Here is a 21,851-nt window from a genome sequence, read left to right on the forward strand (position 1 = left end):
CCCTCCCACGCCCCACTCTTTATTCGTCTTCGCCCTCTATTCAGTTGCGTGTTGCTCGACTGTCTGGATATTTCTCTCTGGCGATACACTCACTGGGCTGGGGAGGGCAGTGCAAGCATGCAGAGAGAGTGGGAGGCAACAGCAACAAGCATCTCCAACCAAGAGGGGCTATTATTGAAGAGACATGCGTTATCGATAGTGCTGCCGGGTCGGGATCCCAACCCGCTTCTACCCTCCTCCCTGCTGCTGCACAGAGGAGGTAATGAGGGAGACTGGAGAATCTGGGCAGCTTGTGCCCTAATGGAACAGCCAGGGTGCAGTCAGAGCCCTGCAGTGTGCGGCCCAGCCCGCCCAATATTAGATCTCACAGGTAGACCCCACCACTGAGACCTCCAGCAGTGAGCAGGCATTCGTGTCAGATTCCCAGCTACACGGCGTGTGGTGCCCGGGAGCACAGGGTTTGGATTAGGTTCCCGACGCATGGTGAATTGTCTGTAACGCATCTCTCTATATAATGTTACCATGGCCCCTGTTAGCACTGATTCCACTAATGCTTTAATTCCCAGGAACGCATCCTGGGCTGTGAGCGAGGTGCCATGTATTTCAGCATTTCTGAAATGCCGGTAAACTACGTCAAATTGGTGTTAATTTATTTTTCCCGTGTGCTGAGTTACAAATACAGAGAAAACATTTGTGTGCGTGCTATCCAATCAAATCATATATACATAAGTACAATTAAACCACATACAAGTTCAACAGGTAGTGCAAAGAGAAAAAAACCCAGAGTGCAGAATATAGTTTTACAGTGTTATAGTATTACAGCGAAAGAAAAAGTGCAGATTTGTTTTTAAAAGCAAGGGTCACAATGAGATAGATTGGGCGCAGGACTGCACCCTCAGTTCAGGAGGTCCGTTCAATAGTCTGATGACAATGGGGAAGGAGATGTCGCTGATTCTGGTGGTACATACTTTCAAACTATTTATCTTCTGACAGATGGGAGAGGGGAGAAGAAGAGGGTGTAAATGGTTCTCGATAAAGAAGAGGGTGTAAATGGTTCTCGATTATTTTGATTGGTTTCCCGAGGCAATGATTCAACGAGTCCTTATTGTCACATGTTCCTAGGTACAGTGAAATTCTTTGTTTTTGCATACAATGCAGTAAAATCATACAGCATATTCGCACGTTTCTGGCGACGACAACGGTATGAAGTGTTGAGGGGAGACCACACTATTACCTCCATTCAGTGGGAGTGGGAGGCTGATTTGTGTGATGGATCGGGCTACATCCACAACACTTGCCAATTTCTTGCCATCTTGGGCAGAGTTGGTGCTAAACCAAGCTGTAATGCATCCCAATAGTGTAGGAAAGAACTGCAGATGCTGGTTTAACCCGAAGGTAGGCACAAAATGCTGGATTAACTCAGGGGGTCAGGCAGCATCTCTGGAGAGGATGGGTGACATTTCGGGTCGAGACCCTTCTTCAGACACCCCAATAGGATGTTTACTCTGGACTTACTCCCATGTTTACTACAATGGGACAGGGAGTGTCATTCCTACATGCGATTAAGTTCCAAGATGTTTTATGCTTTTTTCATTTTCACTTTCCATATCAATTCATTGTTTTTTTTCCTTTTTATTCAATTTCTGCACAGATTTTCTCTATCCTTGAATCCAGTCGATTAGCGACTGGAACTGTTCAGGTAGATCTGAGATATCCTTCTGACATCAGTCGCCCAGGAGTCTGTAGCATTGATATTTTCGAGCTGAGGGACAAAGGGGAAAACAAATCTAACAAATTAGCAGGCGATTCCAGGCCAGTGGTTCAAGAGAATTTAATTAACGAAGGCAGTATAACATTCCAGTGAATATACAATGAAGCATTGAATAAATAAGCCAAAGGTATAATTGCAGAGGAGTTAAAACGTTTAAACTGAATAATCTTCATTTTTCAGGTTCATAACTTTCTGTCTAACTTAATTTGAAGATTTTCAACAATACAAATATTCCAAACAAAAAGTCTAGTAGAGAAAACAAAGAGAAATAGCTCAACAAAAGAGAATTTAAAATCTTGACTTTTCCAAAGGCCGGCCAGTGTCCTCCTGCATGCCACACATTGCTGTCTTGCTGTCCTCTTCATTCATGCAACTGTGAAGACCACGAACGTGCACAAAGTGATAGCTGGGGATTGACAAGGCGGCCGGCCAATGGTCCCAGCGTTGCCCACCAAGCCGCCGCCCTGCCGCCCAGCGGGCCAGTCACTGGGCGGCGAGGGGCGGGCTCCGCTGTTGTTATGGCTTTGAGCAGGCGGCGTTTGTCTGTCAAACATGGCTTCGAGTGGCAACAGCGGCGCCACGGGCTCCACTCTGCTGCAGCCCTTCAGCGAGGCCATTAACCTGTCCGTCGACCAGGTAGGTGAAGCTGTGCGCCTTTTCACGGGTGCCCGCCCGTTGCTCCTCATGCCCGGTGCGCTTACTATCCCCCACCGTGAAAAGTTTGCAGAGCAAGTTGCATGCTCGGCCCGGGGAGGAGGAGGAGGAGGAGTGGTGGTGGCACGAGCAGCAGCCCGGTGCAAGTTGCGTGCTCGGCCCGGGGAGGAGTGGTGGCGGCAGGAGGAGCAGCAGCCCGGTGCAAGTTGCGTGCTCGGCCCGGGGAAGAGGAGGAGGAGGAGTGGTGGTGGCACGAGCAGCAGCCCGGTAGCAAGTTGCAGCAGCCCGGTAACAAGTTGCAGCAGCCCGGTGCAAGTTGCATGCTCGGCCCGGGGAGGAGTGGTGGCGGCGGGAGCAGGAGGAGCAGCAGCCCGGTGCAAGTTGCATGCTCGGCCCGGGGAGGAACAGGAGCAGCAGCCCGGAGCTTCGCTACAATGCCTCGCTTCGCCGGGCAATTAAATCTGACCGCATTTCAATTCGGCGTTCACTTATGCTTCGTTCCTCCTTGCAACCCCCTCTTTAAAAAAAATTAATTAAAAAAAACTATGTCCAGGCGGGATATTTTGCCTTGCATTTAGATATAGTAACGAGCTCAGGGCCGCCGCCTGTACGCGCTGCTCCCCCGGTTCACCTTGCACTCAGTTTGCTTCATGTGCGAAGCCGAAGTGCTCTTGTTTTACGAGGGGAATGGTTCCTCTTTGTGTGTGTGTTTGCACGCTTTTCCAATGGGGTGGTGCGGTGCAGGAGGTGTCGAACATTTGGATGTGTCACAGGGCAGCACCACGACAAACTAGAATAGTTGCCACATCTGTAGATATTGAAGTAAGCGCAACCCATAAAGCTGTGGAGATGTTTCTCCGATCATACATTAGCCACTTTTGCACCAAATGCTTTTCTTCATGACACTTTCTCATTTTGTAACGAGTGCTTTCAAAGATTAATTTCAACTCTGGTTTAACTCCTGTCTTCACTTAAAACCTACACGCTAACGGCTAATGTTTGATTGCAAAAGTTTAGGAAATGCCCAAGTTTAGAAATGTGACCAACTCAAACTCAAATGATGTTTTGAGTAAGGCTGGATGTTTCACTTTTAATGTTTTTGAAATTATATCTGCGTTGAACATTACAGTGTGGTTAATAGTAACTTATTAACTTTATTTATATGCTGTAACTGTAATTCTTTTTGTGCACAACCCGCAGGCATTGCCACTTTCATTTCACTGCACATCTTGTATGTGTATGTGACAAATAAATTTGACTTGACTTGAGTTGGTCGTGTATGTTAAAATATTGGGCAGAATAGTTTTTAATTATTTACATATGCAAATGACCTATTCAGTACCAGAAAAAAGCAATTTCCCCCTCCATCTTTTATTGTATTTTGTATTCCTGAACATTATTCATACCAGTATGGCCTAATGCCCAGGAGGGACTAAAGCTTACACGTGTGTAGTTAAACACACAGATGTATGCTCACAATTGTGCTTTGGAAAGTGACCCATTCTATATGAAGAACAATGATTTTTGTGTATGTAACCACATTTTTTATAACTCTTGCATTCTTTGTCATTCCACCCCAGGCCATCTGTTAAATTTGTATACATTGTGTATGCAACAAAGAATTTCACTGTGCGTCACATGTGACAATAAAGTATTCCATTCCTGAATTTAGGGTTTAGATTTGATTACAAAAGTAACTAGGGCACATCTGTTATGCATGGTATGTAGTCAGTAATGCGGAAGGCTCTCTTGTGTAAATAGTACCAGTATACCTCCACCTTTGTCAACTGGATTGCACTGCCAGTGGCAGTTTTAATATTGTTATACTGGTAGTTTCAGTCAAGTCAGGTCAGTCAAACATTTAAAGGCACCTTGTATGTTTTGTTTTACTTTATTCATTCATGGAAAGTGGCTGTTTTGTTGGTTAAATCAGATGTTATTGATCATCCTTAGTTGCTCTTGAGAAGAGTACATTATCTAATGTGGAAATGATCTAAATAACTTCAGAGATGGCTGAATAATTTGTAGTGGAACAAAGAGCAAAATTAATGTAACATTCTGTAGTTTTGTGAGATGTTGGATTCTGGAGATGTTGCATTCAATTCCCTCGTCCAAAGAGAGTATTTAGTTGTCATGTGTACCAAAACAGAACAATTACATTATCTCACATAGCAGCATTACAGATTGGTAAACACAGTACTCAATAGATAACACAATAAAAGAAAAAAAAACAAGGACTGGTAATTTGTTGCATTGCAAGTCCTTGACTGACATTGTGTCTCATGTTGGAAGAGCTGTACTCATTCAGGAGAGTAGTGAGTATTCCATTACCCACCATATTCTACCTTGTTGATTGTGGAAAGCCTCTGATCAATGACTGGAATTTATAATGATTTGTCCTATTTCCACAGCTACAATATTTGTGACTTGGTCAGTTATCTTTCTGGTTGTTAGGTTTTATTTTGTTACTTGTGGGTAGTGTTTTACATTGTGAAGAATTTAATTGTCAGCATCCAAACTCAAGAGGTTTATAAAATCACAAGGGGCAAAGGTAAGGTAGATGATCACTGTCTTTCCCCCAGGATAGTTTAGTTTATTATTGTCATGTGTCCAAGGTATAGTGAACAGCTTTCCAGTCAGAGAAAAGACTATACATGAATACAATCAAGCCATCCTAAGTAGTGGATGAAGGGTACAACATTCTGTGCGTGGTGCAACATTGATGTGCAATAAAGTCCGATTAAAGGTAGTTTAAGGGTCTCCAATGAAGTAGATGGGAGGTCAGGACTGCACTCTAGCTGGTGAAAGGACAGTTCAGTTGCCTGATAACTGCTGGGAAGACTCTGTTCTGGAATCTGGAAGTATGTTTTCAAACCTCTGTACCTCTTGCCTGGTGGGAGAGGAGGGAGGAGAGGGAATGACCGGGTAGGTGAGATTGGTCTTTGATTATGCTGGCAGCCTTGCCGATGCAGCATCAAGTGTAGATGGAGATAATGGAATGGAGGCTGGGTGGTGTGGTGGTCTGGGAGAGTTCAGAATTGGAGTGTGTAGGTTTATGGTGGGAGGGGAAGGATTTAAATGGAACCTGAGGGGCAATTTCTTCACACAGAATGTGGTGGGCATATGGTACGAGCTGCCAGAGGAAGTGGGTACAATGGTGACATTTAAAAAGCAGTTGGGCAGGTGCACGGATAGGAAATCTTTGGAGGGATAAGGGCCAAATACAGTTAAATGGGACCGTCAGCTATAAAACCTGGTTGGTTTGCACAAGTTGAGCTGAGGCATGACTCTAACAAGCCCAATTATAATCTTCTGGTAGAGGAAAGGTCATTGAAGGATGGTAGACAATAGACAATAGGTGCAGGAGTAGGCCATTCGGCCCTTCGAGCCAGCACCGCCATTCAATGTGATCATGGCTGATCATTCTCAATCAGTACCCTGTTCCTGCCTTCTCCCCATACCCCCTGACTCCGCTATCCTTAAGAGCTCTATCTAGCTATCTCTTAGAGAATTGGCCTCCACTGCCTTCTGAGGCAGAGAATTCCACAGATTCATGGTGTCCCGTGAAGCCACTGCATTTTGATGTGATGGGGCTGAGGTAGTTCACTTCAGTCAGTGGAGAGATTTTTCCACCCTGAACTATCAGGTCCACACACCCAGTTCAGTTTTATTTTGATTTTTTAGTGCTAAAAATGCCTCTCGTTTGAATTCGGTTTTCGTTGTGCTTTTTTGTGTTGATTTTTGGAACTAAGTTAACCAATCTGAATTCTGATTGAGCAATAGGAATTGCAGCTTGAAGTTTCATTGCTGCAGCTGCATTGCCTAGTGAATGACACCATGTATCACTTTGATTTATCGTGGGCTGATCGGGTGGTAACTGGCTGGATTAGTTTTGAATTTTGTGTACCTGACATACTAAGGCAATTTTACAATTTGTTGGGTTGATGCCAGTTTTGTAATTGTACTGCAATTATTTATTTGATTCGTGGTACTACTGGTTTCAGAGCACGCCTTCAGCTCTATAACTGGAATGTATTGGTACGTGTAGGAAGGATCGAAGATAGACACAAAATGCTGGAGTTACTCAGCGGGACAAGCAGCATCTCTGGAGAGAAGGTATGGATGGCGTTTCGGGTTGGGATCCTTCTTCAGACTGAGGAAGAGTCTCGACCCGAAACGTCACCCAATTCTTCTCTCAGATGTATTGCTAGCAGTTGCCATTTCAAGTGTAGTATACTATTTGAATGGAGGGATTGGTTCATGTGCAGGCAGAGATTCACTTGGCATCATGGTCGGCAGAGGCATTGTGGGACGAAGGGCCTGTGCTGTTCCATGTTCTATTTCCTTGCTGTTGCTGGAGTGAATCGAATTGGATGAATAATGGGTTTACATAATGGTGGCGATCACTAGGAAAAGGCTGAAATCTTCAGTTCGGCAGTTCTTCCTGAACATGGAAGAAATCTTAACTTTGAGTATGATCTATAATTACTTTTCAGTCTGAAATCTGTCCACCATAACAGCCATTAACTGGTATACACCTTACCTTTGGTCCTATGCTTGGCTCCTCCTTTGCAGAGAACGGGAATGTTCTTTGAGTCAGCTCGTCTTGTGGATTTATTGTTAATCGTGATTCATGACGATTCAGCAGAAATACAGGTGTTTCATGTCTTTTGGTCATGGGACAATTTTTCCCCCATCTTATCGCGCCGTGTCCATAGCCATGATGCACAGTTGTGGTGCAACCATGTTAGCACTTACTGACCATGTTGCTGTTCAACAATCATTGTTGGTTCCCTTGGTTGGGGTAATGGCTGTATGAACGATATGCCTTGTCATGAGGTTAAGAGTTGTTTGTGGAATATAGTTTTTCTGCATGGCCCACCATGATACTGAAATGTACTCGGTATTGCACTCTTAAATCTGTTCGGAATCAAGAGATTTAGCATGCTGGTGGTGATACTTTTTTTATTATTCCAAATAAACTTTACTCAAGTAAAAAATATATACAATACAGGATCTGTGCAAAAAATTCTTCCGACATTCTCGGATGCTAGACAGACATACTGTGTACACAAATCACACAATTTTATTCCCCACCCTCGCTACTCATGGGGGCCCCCTGGCAAGAAATCCCTTCCCTTATTTTGATGGGCCAGTCGGCAACATTCCCTGATGGACATCTCGCTCCGCTGGGAGGTCAACAAAGCTCGGGCAGACCAAAGAGCGTCTTTCACCGAGTTGATGACCTTGTCTCTGAATGCGTCCCTGGGAACAGTGCGTAAATCACTGAGTCCTCTGTGACAGAGCAGTTCAAAATAAATCGTGACAGGAACCCTTGCAAACCTCTCCTTGCAAATCCACACTCTGCGAAGAGGTGGGCAACCATCTCCTCTCCATAGCAGCCGTCCCGAGGGCAGCGTGCGCTTGTAGTGAGGTATCGATGGTGCAGGAAGGATCTGACTGGGAGGGCTCCCCTCACTGCCAGCCAAGCCAGGTCTTGGTGCTTGTTGGTGAGTTCTGGCGGTGAGGCATTTTGCCAGACAAGCTGGGCAGTCTGCTCTGGGAACCACGCCACAGGATCCATGGAGTCATTTCCCTGCAGTGCCTGCAGGACGTTCCATGCTGACCACTGCCCGATGGACTTGTGGTCAAAGGTGTTGGTCGGGAAGAACCTTTCCACGAATGACAGATGGTGCGGCAATGTCCAGCTGATTGGTACATTGGGGGCATCTGTGCCAGGCTCATTCTTCGCAATACCGGGGACAGGTAGAACCTCAGCAGGTAGTGGCACTTGGTGCCCACGTGCCTTGGCTCTACGCTCCACCTGATGTAGGCACACACGAAGGTGGCCATCAGGATGAGGGCGACGTTGGGCACGCTTTTACCCCCGTTGTCTCTCGATTTGTGCATTGCGGCCCATCGCACCCGGTCCATCCTCGACCCCCAGATGAAGCGGAAGACAGCCTGGGTGATCCCCTTGGCGGGACGGGCCACACTTGCGCCAAGTACAGCAGCCCTGAGAGCACCTCACACCTGATGACCAGATTTTTCCCTGTGATAGAGAGGGAGCGCTGCTTCCACAGCTCCAGTTTCTTCCCCACCTTGGCTATCCGCTCCAGCCAAATCTTGTCACACGACTCAGCCCCTCCCGAACCAGATCCCCAGCACCTTCAAGAAGTCAGGCTTGATGGTGAAGGGGATGGAAGATCGGTCGGGCCAGTTGCCAAAGAGCATGGCCTCGCTCTTCCTGCGGTTCACCCTGGCTCCCGTGGCCGACTCAAACTGGTCGCAGACGCCAATTAATCTGCGGACTGACCCTGGATCCGAGCAGAAGACGGCGACATCGTCCATGTACAGGGAGGCCTTGATCTGAGTGCCCCCACTGCCTGTCAATGTCACTCCTCTTATGCTCGCATCCTTCCTGATGGATTCGGCAAAGAGTTCAATACAACAGACGAACAAGACAGGGGAGAGAGGGCAACCCTGCCAGACTCCAGACCTGACGGGGAAGCTGTCTGATTCCCACCCATTGATTTGGACTGCACTACAGATATCGGTGTAGAGCAGTTGTATCCTCTTCCTGATTCCCTCCCCAAAGCCCATTTTGGAGAGCACGTCCCTCATGTACATGTGCGATATGCTGTCGAAGGCCTTCTCCTGGTCCAAGCTGACCAGGCAGGCATCCACCCGTCTGTCCTGCACATAGGCAATGGTGTCTCTCGGCAGCACCAGGCTGTCTGAGATTTTCCTGCCAGGTACAGCACGGGTTTGGTCCGGGTGGATCACCTGTCCCAGAGCAGACTTGACCCGGTTAGCGATGGCCTTAGACAGGATCTTGTAATCTACGTTCAACAATGTGATGGGTCTCCAATTCCTTATGTCATTCATCTCCCCCTTCTGCTTGTAGATTAGGGTGATGCTGCCCTTCCTCATTGGGTCTGACATGCTGCCGGCTAGAAGTATGTGGTTGTACACTTCCAGCAGGTCCGGGCCCACCCAGTCCCACAGAGCCGAGTACAACTCTGCCGGTAAGCCATCGCCTCCGGGAGTTTTACTCGAGTCAGAGGAACGGATGGAGCCAGTCAGCTCCTCCAGGGTCAGTGGTTGGTCCAGACTCTCCCGCTTGCTGTCGTCCAAGACTTCCATGATGGAGGACAGGAAGTTCTGGGAGGCGGTGCTGTCTGTGGTCTTTTTATAAAAGGATCTGCAGATCTTTAGCATGTCTGTCTGCAAGGATGTTACCGAGCCGTCCTCCTCCCTAAGGCTTTTGATCACAGAGCTCCCCCTGTGAACCTTATGGAAGAAGAAATGTGATCACGTCTCATCCTGCTCAACATGGCGGACCCTGGACCGGAAATGATCTTGGAGGATTCAGAGGTAAAGAGCCGAGCTTGCCGGCCCTTCAACTCTCTCAGTTCCTCCCTCACATCCACCCCTCTCTTCTGCAGAAGGAGCAGTTGCTGCAAATCTGTCTGGAGTTGACACAATTCCCTCTTACCCTGTCTTGCTCTCTGAACACCTTTGATGTTCTCCTTTGTTGCTTCCCACCAGAGTGTCGGGGAGTCAAAGAGGGGCTTCACAGTTCTCCAACATGCGTAGTCCCTCTTTAGCTCCTCAACGTTCTCCGGGGTCAACAGCTCCACATTTAACTGCACATCCTGGCTTGGCGAGCGTCCCACAGTGATGAGGTGAAAACTCTGCACTGACTGACTCGCTGCATGTACTGTGGTAACTCCCATTTCAGTCAGGGGCAGCCTTGTGTGATGAATGGATTATTGAAGATATCGGAAATAGATTTTCTTTCCCTTTTAAATGGGTACTTTTTAACCACCTGTCACAAACTTAGCATGGCAGTTGTGTCCTTCTGAACTGGTTATTGACTAACTCAGTCAGAGTGCTGCTATTGAATCCCTCCTGTATTGATAATTATTTCAACTTTATTTCTCATTCCCTGGCCCTTCCCGAGTGTAATGATTTGCCAGTTAATGGCTGCAATGGAGATGGTCAGATTTCATACTGGAAAGTATTGATAGATTATACTCAAGTGGGAGCTTTTATCTGCACATACTTCTGGAATATTGACAGCTAACCACTCTCAAATGTGTGCCGTTTCACTACTGACGGGACACAGCGAGGTCTGCATTGTTGTGAGATATTGGCTTATGGTCTTTAAACTTCAGGGATGCAGTTTGGGAACAGACACTTCAGCCTACCAAATCTGCACCGACCGGCAATCACGCTGTACGATCCTACACACTGCACGGACAATTTTACCAAAGGCCAATTAACCTGCAAACCTGTATGTCTTTGGAGTGTGGGAGCAAACTGGAGCACCCATAGAAAACCCACGTGATCACAGGAAGAAAGTAGAAACTCCGTACAGACAGCACCCATAGTCAGGATTGAACCTGGGTCTCTGGCGCTGTAAGGCAGCATCTCCGCCACTGTGCTGCCCTGGGTGGTGTTTGCAGGCTTTGCTTGGCTTGTGGGATAGGTCTCGCTCAATCTTGCCACAAATTCCTCAATAATGGTAGGAAAGACGTTGATACCCGGTGGTTCTTATTTCTACTTCGAGGGAATAGTTTTAAACTAGCTTTGCATGTCTTTTCATTGAGAAATTATGACTAACTCTGGGGTGGATATGGAGATGTTTGTGAACCAGATACGATAAATTGGAAGATTTTCATTCCGAAAGGCAGAGAGAAGCAATTAAGTTGTTGTTTTTTTTTTTAGCACTGGTAGCTCCATAATTGTTGCTTCTCTTGGAATAAAATAATAGCACTGTCTTCCAGTACAGCATTTAGACTGTATAAATACCTTGTATAAATAACGTGTAAACGTTTGTAAGCAAGCAAGGGATTTGTTACTCTTTTGTAGCTTAATTTCATCCAATGTGTAAGAAATCAAAATAACTTAATCTCTCTCAATCTTGCCACAAATTCTGCAATAATGGTAGGAAAGACTTTGATACCTGGTGGTCCTTATTTCTACATTGGGGAAATAGTTTTAAACTAGCTTTGTATGTCTTTTTCATTGAGTAATTATGACTAACTCAGCGATCGCTTCGCTCAACACCTGCGCTCGGTCCGCGTTAACCAATCTGATCTCCCGGTGGCCGAGCACTTCAACTCCCCCTCCCAGTCTGACCTTTCTGTCATGGGCCTCCTCCAGTGCCATAGTGAGGCCCACCGGAAATTGGAGGAACAGCACCTCATATTTCGCCTGGGCAGCCTGCAGCCCAGTGGTATGAACATCGACTTCTCCAACTTTAGATAGTTCCTCTGTCCCTCTCTTCCCCTCCCCCTTCCCAGATCTCCCACTGTCTTCCTGTCTCCACCTATATCCTTCCTTTGTCCCGCCCCCCCTGACATCAGTCTGAAGAAGGGTCTCGACCCGAAACGTCGCCCATTCCCTTCTCTCCTGAGATGCTGCCTGACCTGCTGAGTTACTCCAGCATTTTATGAATAAATACCTTCGATTCATACCAGCATCTGCAGTTATTTTCTTATGACTAACTCCAGGGTGGACGTGGAGATGTTTGTGAACCAGATAAGATAAATTGGAAGATTTTCATTCCGAAAGGCAGAGAGAAGCAATTAAGTTGGGTTTTTTTTAGCACTGGTAGCTGCAAAGGGATTGCTGAAAGACTTTCAGTGGAGCAAAGAGCAAAAAAATAATTGCTTGCGTGGCTGGATTTGTATTTCAGAGTGCACACTTATTCAATAGCTTGCATCCAAGTCCACCAAAATGTATTGCATTTATTTAATAAGGGTAAATTAAAACTTTATTCTTAATCTTTAACTCCGAATAAGTCTGTGGGTGACTACCTGTTACCATGACTGAATAATTCAGGAATGCATTTTTAATGTATTCATCTTGAGCAACTTTGCACTTGTATTCGCATAATAGGTAAACACATTCTTTTTTGCATTCATTGTGAGGAAAATTGATATATTTTTCATGAAGTTGAGTTCCTTCAGCACTTTGTGAGAAGAATATTTGTCATTGTTGCCCTTCTGAATATTGTATATTTGCCTATCGGGGCATTCAGCTGAATGTAATAACTTCAGTTTGTTTTAAGCATTTCAATTGCAGCGAATATTGTATGTTTATATTCAGATTGCCTTGCAAAGTGCAAGGCCGGTTGAAAAGTATTTCAGTGTTAACCCTTCTCACCAGGGCAGCAGCTGCCCTTCAGTTGGCCCATATCATTTCTTTTGAAATACAATCAATATTAATTGGTGTGAATCATTTGAGTGCCACAAGAAAGTAATTTCTTTTTCTTTTTACTATTCGTTTAAAACTATTTTTGCACCTCTTTTCTCCCTTCCCCACCACAACTCGGAAAATAAATCCCACTGGATGTGGAATGTGTGGGTGCTAGGAAAAAATAATTGTTCAGGATAATGGCAGAGAAATGGATAACTGAGGCATTTGAGTTGAAAGGCAAATATCTTGTAAGTGTAAGATCGACACAAAATGCTAGAGTAACTCAGCGGGACAGGCACCATCTCTGGAGAGAAGGAATGGGTGACGTTTTGACCCGAAACATCGCCCATTCCTTCTCTCCAGAGATGCTGTCTCTGTCCTGCTGAGTTACTCTGGTATTTTGTGCCTATCTTCAATTTAAACCAGCATCTGCAGTTATTTCCTACATATCATGACTTATAATGACTTAGACGAAGGGATTAAAAGTACCATTAGCAAATTTGCAGATGATACTAAGTTGGGGGGTAGTGTGAATTGTGAGGAAGATGCAATAAGGCTGCAGGGTGACTTGGACAGGTTGTGTGAGTGGGCGGATACATGGCAGATGCAGTTTAATGTAGATAAGTGTGAGGTTATTCACTTTGGAAGTAAGAATAGAAAGGCAGATTATTATCTGAATGGTGTCAAGTTAGGAGAAGGGGGAGTTCAACGAGATCTGGGTGTCCTAGTGCATCAGTCAATGAAAGGAAGCATGCAGGTTCAGCAGGCAGTGAAGAAAGCCAATGGAATGTTGGCCTTCGTAACAAGAGGAGTTGAGTATAGGAGCAAAGAGGTCCTTCTACAGTTGTACCGGGCCCTGGTGAGACCGCACCTGGAGTACTGTGTGCAGTTTTGGTCTCCAAATTTGAGGAAGGATATTCTTGCTATGGAGGGCGTGCAGCGTAGGTTCACTAGGTTAATTCCCGGAATGGCGGGACTGTCGTATGTTGAAAGGCTGGAGCGATTGGGCTTGTATACACTGGAATTTAGAAGGATGAGGGGGGATCTTATTGAAACATATAAGATAATTAGGGGATTGGACACATTAGAGGCAGATAACATGTTCCCAATGTTAGGGGAGTCCAGAACAAGGGGCCACAGTTTGAGAATAAGGGGTAGGCCATTTAGAACGGAGATGAGGAAGAACTTTTTCAGTCAGAGGGTGGTGAAGGTGTGGAATTCTCTGCCTCAGAAGGCAGTGGAGGCCAGTTCGTTGGATGCTTTCAAGAGAGAGCTGGATAGAGCTCTTAAGGATAGCGGAGTGAGGGGGTATGGGGAGAAGGCAGGAACGGGGTACTGATTGAGTGATCAGCCATGATCGCATTGAATGGCGGTGCTGGCTCGAAGGGCTGAATGGCCTACTCCTGCACCTATTGTCTATTGTCTATTGTCTATCATGTACGTGTGTTCTTAAATGTGCATTATTTCAAATTGCTACACTGTAGTAACAAGAGTCTGCAATTTGATAATAGTCAGTGAAGAATCTATTCGGTTACGTTTTACACTGAAGCTATATTGTTGATGGTGAAGCATCCACTTTACCTCTATCGAAATGTAATTTATCAACTCGAGTAGGTTTATTCTTTCACGTTGTTTGGGTGGGACTGAGCATTTTATGAAGGCTGCGATTCTTGATTATCATATCATATATACACAGCCGGAAACAGGCCTTTTCGGCCCTCCAAGTCCGTGCCGCCCAGCGATCCCCGTACATTAACACTATCCTACACCCACTAGGGACAATTTTTACATTTACCCAGCCAATTAACCTACATACCTGTACGTCTTTGGAGTGTGGGAGGAAACCGAAGATCTCGGAGAAAACCCACGCAGGTCACGGGGAGAACGTACAAACTCCTTACAGTGCAGCACCCGTAGTCAGGATCGAACCTGAGTCTCCGGCGCTGCATTCGCTGTAAAGCAGCAACTCTACCGCTGCGCTACTGTGCCGCCCTTTATGTTCATTATGTTCAATGTTGATTTTAAATTTTGCATGGTTTGTTATCCTAAAGAGGTAAAATATGAAATTTTAATCAGTGTAGTTTGCCTTGGATTTAAAAAAAACTTTGTGCATATATGGATGAAAATAATTGATTATCAATTATCATTTTTTTTACAAATGGATAAAAGACTTTGTGCAACAAACTGTTTTTGATTCCCTTAAAATCTTTCTTTATTTCCATGCAATCTTCCTATTTATTATTGTTGGCTTGCGATTATTATTAGAGCTTGCGTTGAGTGACTGAATGTTGAACAGCAGAAAGTCATTCACCCAGAGTAGTAAAATTTAATGCGATTTGTATTATGCATTTACACACTGGGCAGGGATAGCCAAAAGCTAGAAACCTGTCCTGATGACGTGATTATGCTGCAATACTCTTTCTTTTTTCGCACGGGTGGGGGGGTTGGGGTAAGGAACTGAGGTTAAATGTGGGAAGGAGGGGAAGGGAGTGTTGGTAGAAATTGCTTAAAATTAGAATTCAATGTTCCTACTGCTGGGTTGCTAACCCCCTTCCCATTCCGACATTGACCTTTCTGGCCTGGGCCTCCATTGCCAAAGTGAGGCCACACGCAAATTGGAGGAACAGCGCCTCTTATTCCACTTGTGTAGCTTGCAATCCAGCCGTATGAACATTCAATTCTCTAATTTGAAGTAATTTCTACTAGCACTCCCTTACCCCCTTCCCTCCCTCCCTCTTTGCTCCCTTCCTCCACCCTAGTTGTTTAACCAGTTCCACAGTTCACCATATAATCAAGTCTACTCGCCATTCAATCACGGCTGATCTATCTCTCCCTCCTAACCCCATTCGCCTGCCTTTTCCCCCCATAACCTCTGACACCTGCACTAATCAAGAAGCTATCTATCTCTGCCTTAAAAATATCCACTGACAGCCTCCACGGTTGCTGGACATTTTTATTCTCCTTCCCATTCCTTCACGAACCTTTCTGTCCTCGGTCTACTCCATTGTCAGAGTGAGGCTAAATGCAAATTGAAGGAACAGCATCTCATATTTCACTTGGGCAGCTTGCAGCCCAGTGGTATGAATATTGATTTTCTCTCACTTCAGGTAACCCCGGCATACCCTCTCGTTCTCCCTCCCCCACCCAAGTAGCACTAGCATCTCATTTTCACCCTACAAAGCTAATAATTGCCTGTTTCCTTTATCATCGTTACTTTTTTGCATATCTTTCATTCATTGTTCTTTATCTCTCCACGTCACCGGTTTTATCTCTCGTTTCCCTTATCCCTAACCAGTCTGAAGAAGGGTCTCAACCCGAAACGTCACGCATTCCTTCTCTCCAGAGATGCTGCCAGTCCCGCTGAGTTACTCCAGCTTTTTGTATCTATCTTCGGTTTCAACCAGTATCTGCAGTTCCTTTTCATATTTCTAAACTGTAACTCCTCCATACCACATGAAAAAGCAAAATAAAAAGGGTGTGCAAATCTCCTAATAATTTAATTACCTTATAGTGCAAAATAAACCATATTTTCCCCCCAAGGTTAGATTTGAATAAACCTTGAGTTTTGGCCACCAAAACCCCCAATTATGTGCAACGGAGCAATGAATAAAAACTAACCTGGAATGCGGTCATGAATTTACTGCTATTCAACAAAAAACATCTCTTAATCATCCTACTGAGAAACATCAAGCAAAATTAATTTCTTATCTGTATCCTTCAACCCTCTAATTCACTCGCCACTTTGCTCTCCTTCACTCCATGTTGGCCTTCATAACAAGAGGAGTTGAGTATAGGAGCAAAGAGGTCCTTCTGCAGTTGTACAGGGCCCTAGTGAGACCGCACCTGGAGTACTGTGTGCAGTTTTGGTCTCCAAATTTGAGGAAGGATATTCTTGCTATTGAGGGCGTGCAGCGTAGGTTTACTAGGTTAATTCCCGGAATGGCGGGACTGTCATATGTTGAAAGACTGGAGCGACTAGGTTTGTATACACTGGAATTTAGAAGGATGAGAGGGGATCTTATCGAAACGTATAAGATTATTAAGGGGTTGGACATGTTAGAGGCAGGAAACATGTTCCCAATGTTGGGGGAGTCCAGAACCATGGGTTGCAGTTTAAGAATAAGGGGTAGGCCATTTAGAACAGAGATGAGAAAAAACTTTTTTAGTCAGAGTTGTGAATCTGGAATTCTCTGCCTCGGAGGGCAGTGGAGGCCAATTCTCTGAATACATTCAAGAGAGAGCTAGATAGAGCTCTTAAGGATAGCGGAGTCAGGGGGTATGGGGAGAAAGCAGGAACGGGGTACTGATTGAGAATGATCAGCCATGATCACATTGAATGGCGGTGCTGGCTCGAAGGGCCGAATGGCCTGCTCCTGCACCTATTGTCTATTGACTCCAGTGATAAGATTCGCATCACCTGTTGCTCCCCATTGTGTCTTGGATCCTTGACTTGAATAATGTGCATGGCCCCCCTGAATCCTACCACACCAAAAGCCAAGGAAATAGTCACAGGTTTCATCAAGGATCTTAAAAAGAATAAAGAACAGAAGGGAACTCTAGTGCCTGGGGAAAAAGACTGCTTAAGGAATGCCTGTGATGATCTGATGAATGTAGACGTGCACAAGACCAGAACAGAAAGAACCTACAGTAAGGCCTCGTTTCCACAGACCCCTTTATAATGAATGAATGAATAAGTTCATTGGCCAAGTATGCATATACAAGGAATGTGCCTTGGTGCTTCACTCACAAATGACAACACAAACATGCAGTTAACAATTAAGAATAAAGCATAAACGCATCAAAACAATAAGGATACAACATTACGGTCTAAACATGTGGGTGAAAATAAACAAGAGCAAAAAAGAGACTAGAGACTTTGGTTATTAAGTAGAACTATCACTCGTGGAAAAAAGCTGTTTTTATGTCTGGCTGTGGCTGCTTTGACAGCCCGGAGTCGCCTTCCAGAGGGAAGTGCTTCAAAGAGTTTGTGGCCAGGGTGAGAGGGGTCACAGATGATCTTGCCCGCTTACTTCCTGGCACTTGCAGTATACAGTTCGTCAATGGGGGGAAGGTTGCATCCAACAACCTTCTCAGCTGTGCGAACGATCCATTGCAGCCTCTGGATATCGTGCTTGGTGGCTGAGCCAAACCAGACCATGATGGAGAGGGTGAGGACGGACTCAATGATAGCAGTATAGAATTGGACCATTGTTGCCTGTGGCAGATCTTGATTATAGTGGACCGGCCTACGATGCTACCCCCAGCTCGCACCACTGCCTCCACGGTCGTTAAAACCCCCGGCTTCCGGCTCGCAAGGTGCGGCAACGAGCCATTCGTCACCCACCGCGCAATCCGTTTGAAGCGGCGAACTTTGCGGCCCACATTGTAGCTTCTGGGGACAGCGCTTTCTTCAGGCCACCACCACTGACAGGCGGCACTCTGTCACCATGGGGCTCCCAAGCCTCTCACATGCTGCTGCTTCTTCCTGTCAGCTGTCGCTTTGTCTCTTCCTCACTTCATGTTGCTCAGCCTCTCTCGCTGCCCCCCCCCACCCCCCTTCACTGTATCCTCCTCCTGCCCACATGCTCCTCCTTGGAGGATGTCTGTGACTGGAGGATGAAGGAGGAAGGTGCAGCAATGGAGGAGGGGAAGAGGCCGAGCGGACAGAGCAACACGGTCAAGCAGGGAGCAGACAAAGCCGACAGGAAGAAGCAGGTGGGAGGGGAGAGAGCCCCACAGTGACCGAGCGTGTCCTGTCGGTGGTGGCGGCCTGAGGAAAGCGCTGTTCCCAGGGACACGACTTGAGCCGCAACAACAGCCATGTCACAAGACCGTGTGGCAGCTGGTGAAGAAGGGCTCGCTGGTGCAGACCAGCGGCATTGGTGCCTAGTTTTAAGGTGAAACGTCACAAAGTGCTGCAGTAACTCAGCAGACTGAATCAGTCTGAAGACAGCTCCTGAAGTCACCTCTCCATGTTCTCCAGTGATGCAGCCTGACCTGCTCAGTTACTCCAGCACTTTGTGTCCATTTGTGTATTAACCAGCATCTGCAGTTCTTTGTTTCAATTATAGTACATACAATGAAAATTGTATGAAAAGCCCACCCCCTGACATCAGTCTGAAGAAGGGTCTCGACCCGAAACGTCACCCATTCCTTCTCTCCCGAGATGCTGCCTGACCTGCTGAGTTACTCCAGCATTTTGTGAATAAAAACCTTCGATTTGTACCAGCATCTGCAGTTATCTTCTTATACAATGAAAATACCTTACTTGGTTACAACGGACAATCAACAATAACAGACATCCCTGCGCGTGGTTCTTTATCACGAGACTTGCCTCTAGTCCAAATATTTCCCTCAGCCACAAGTATATTTAGACACCACAGCTCTCTTGATAGCTTCAGGAAATTCAGCATGTCTCCAATGACTCATAACGATTTCAATAGAAGTGCCATAGAAAGCATCCTATCCAAATGCATCACAGTTGGTATGGCAACTGCTCTGCCTAGTATCCTAGGGTGTTTAGTTTATTGTCAAGTGTACTGAGGTACAGTGAAAAGACTTTTCTGCATGCTAACCAGTCAGCGGAAAGACAGTACATGATTACAATCGAGCCATTCCGTATAGAGATTACTGTTAAATTAAGAAATGTTGCCGCAGGAGTAGAGATTTGAAAGTGTGGAGTGGTTGTAATGCGTGATTGCAGATCCGCTTCTGTGGCCAGCGCACAAATAGTCGCTTGGGTTAGGCACCATCTTGTCTACTAAAGGAAAATGGCTGCAGAGACGATGACTGAATTGGATGAGATGCACCAAAATTGCCCAGATCCCAGAAAGGCTCCAGCCTTTTAATTCCTTTAGTTAAGGCTTTTTCAATTCCTTTATTCAAAAATGGAGTGAGGCTGAAAGGAGGAAAGTCATGACCTCTGGCCAACAAAGATAATAGCTGAACATTTGGTCAATTGTAATGAGATCAATTGTAATCAGCTTTACAAAAGTGAAATTGTACAAATTGCAACAACTATATTGAGAAATTCAAGTGTAAATACACCTAACTAGTCCATTAAAACTGCATTTACTGCTGCAAGTGATTAGTGCACACCAGTAGCAATCCATTTGACAAAGGCCGACATCGGCTTTCAGACCCAAAGGATTGGACTATGTGAAATATACTATGTTAAAGAGGACTATGAGTAGGTTACCCTCTGGTGAGTTTGTTGGCACTGCTGGTGTTTAGAAGAATGAGAGGGGACCTCATTGAAATATACAGAATAGTGAAAGGCTTGGATAGAGTGGATGTGGGGAGGATGTTTCCACTAGTGGGAGAGTTTAGGTCTTGGCCTCAGAATTAAAGGATGTTCTTTTAGGAGGGAGATGAGGAGAAATTTTTATAGCCAGAGGGTGGCGAATCTGTGGAATTCTGTGCCACAGAAGGCTGTGGAGGCTGTCAGTGGATATTTTTAAGGCAGAGATAGATAGCTTCTTGATTAGTGCAGGTGTCAGAGGTTATGGGGGGAAAAGGCAGGCGAATGGGGTTAGGAGGGAGAGATAGATCAGCCGTGATTGAATGGCGAGTAGACTTGATTATATGGTGAACTGTGGAACTGGTTAAACAACTAGGGTGGAGGAAGGGAGCAAAGAGGGAGGGAGGAAATGGGGTAAGGGAGTGCTAGTAGAAATTACTTCAAATTAGAGAATTCAATGTTCATATGGCTGGAGTGTAAGCCACACAAGTGGAATAGGAGGCGCTGTTCCTCCAATTTGCATGTGGCCTCACTCTGGCAAAGGAGGAGGCCCAGGCCAGAAAGGTCAATGTCAGAATGGGAGGGGGGGTTAGCAACCCAGCAGTATGAACATTGAATTCTCTAATTTTAAGTGACTTCTACCAACACTCCCTTCCCCTCCCTTTCCCTTCTAGCTTTTTAACCAGTTCCACAGTTCACCACATTGTATCTCCCTTGGGATCTTACCTTCCCTAGCCAACAACTGGCCGACCAGGGAACCACCACCCTGCCCGAGGTCATCTGTCACTGGCCCCATTTGCCCCGGTCGTTTCTCGCCTCTAGCTACCCCCTTCCCCCACACCCAATACTTTCAGTCTGAAGAGAAGCCCCAAGCCAAAACGTCACCAATCCTTTTTCTCCAGAGATGCTGCCTGACCCACTGAGTTACTCCAGCATTTTGTGTCTGTATTGGTTATACACCAGCATCTGCAGTTCCTTCCTATCACCTGTGCTTTTTGTTGTCTACTGCCGGACCCTGACGTGAGAGGACGCTGGCGCTGTTTATTCGCCGCTTCTCCGTTAGGATAGTTTGTCTGTTTGTTTTTATGTTATGATTGTTTTTGTAAAGCGCTTTGAGCTCCTGGTAAGGCGCTATATAAAATAGATGCTTATTATATTATTATTATTATTACGAATGGGGATGCTCGTACAGTCAGCAAGCAGGTAGGGCAGAAGCAAACTTCGCAGGGCAATGGAAACGACAAGTGTTGGCAGGCCTGACCAGACTCGTCACATCAGTCACATCATCTGCAACATGTTTTGAAAGAGAAGTAACGATTGCAGAGTGTGTTAGCTGAAGATGGGTGTGGAATTTACATTTAACCTCAGTTCCTTACCCCAACCCCCACACCTGTGCGGGGAAAAAAGAGAGTATTGCTGCATAATCAAGTCATCAGGACAGGTTTCTAGCTTTTGGCTATCCCTGCCCAGTGTGTAAATGCATAATACGAATCGCATTAAATTTTACTACTCTGGGTGAACGACTTTCTGCTGTTCAACATTCAGCCACACAACCCAAGCTCTAATAATAAACCCAAGCCAACAACAATAAATAGGACGATTGCTTGAAAATAAAGAAAGATTTTAAAGGAATCAAAAACAGTTTGTTGCACAAAGACTTTTAATGGCACTTCAATCCATTTATAAAATGCATGATAACTGGTAATCAACTATTTTCATTCATATATGCAAGGAATTTTTGTTTTTTAATCAGAGGCAAACTACAATGATTAAAATTTCATATTTTACCTCTTTAGAATCAAAAGTCAAGAGTGTTTTATTGTCATATGTTCCAGATAGAACAATGAAATTGTTACCTGCTGCAGCACAATAGACAATAGGTGCAGGAGTAGGCCATTTGGCCCTTCGAGCCAGCACCACCATTCAATGTGATCATGGCTGATCATTCTCAATCAGTACCCCGTTCCTGCCTTCTCC

The 21,851-nt window shown here is 45.5% G+C and overlaps 2 protein-coding genes across 2 annotated transcripts in view; both read left to right on the top strand.

Annotated features, from left to right (window-relative positions):
* Positions 1-21,851, top strand: part of kidins220b (kinase D-interacting substrate 220b) — a 294,629-nt gene that overhangs the window by 94,965 nt on the left and 177,813 nt on the right. The window lies entirely within an intron of this gene.
* mboat2b (membrane bound O-acyltransferase domain containing 2b) overlaps positions 2,324-21,851 on the top strand; it is a 96,804-nt gene continuing 77,276 nt past the window's right edge. Inside the window, exon 1 of the mRNA XM_078399229.1 lies at positions 2,324-2,407. Coding sequence (XP_078255355.1) covers positions 2,324-2,407 — 84 coding nt within the window. The remainder of the gene's footprint in view (positions 2,408-21,851) is intronic.

This window comes from Rhinoraja longicauda, chromosome 5, assembly GCF_053455715.1.
Source record: "Rhinoraja longicauda isolate Sanriku21f chromosome 5, sRhiLon1.1, whole genome shotgun sequence".
NCBI classification, from domain to species: domain Eukaryota; kingdom Metazoa; phylum Chordata; class Chondrichthyes; order Rajiformes; family Arhynchobatidae; genus Rhinoraja; species Rhinoraja longicauda.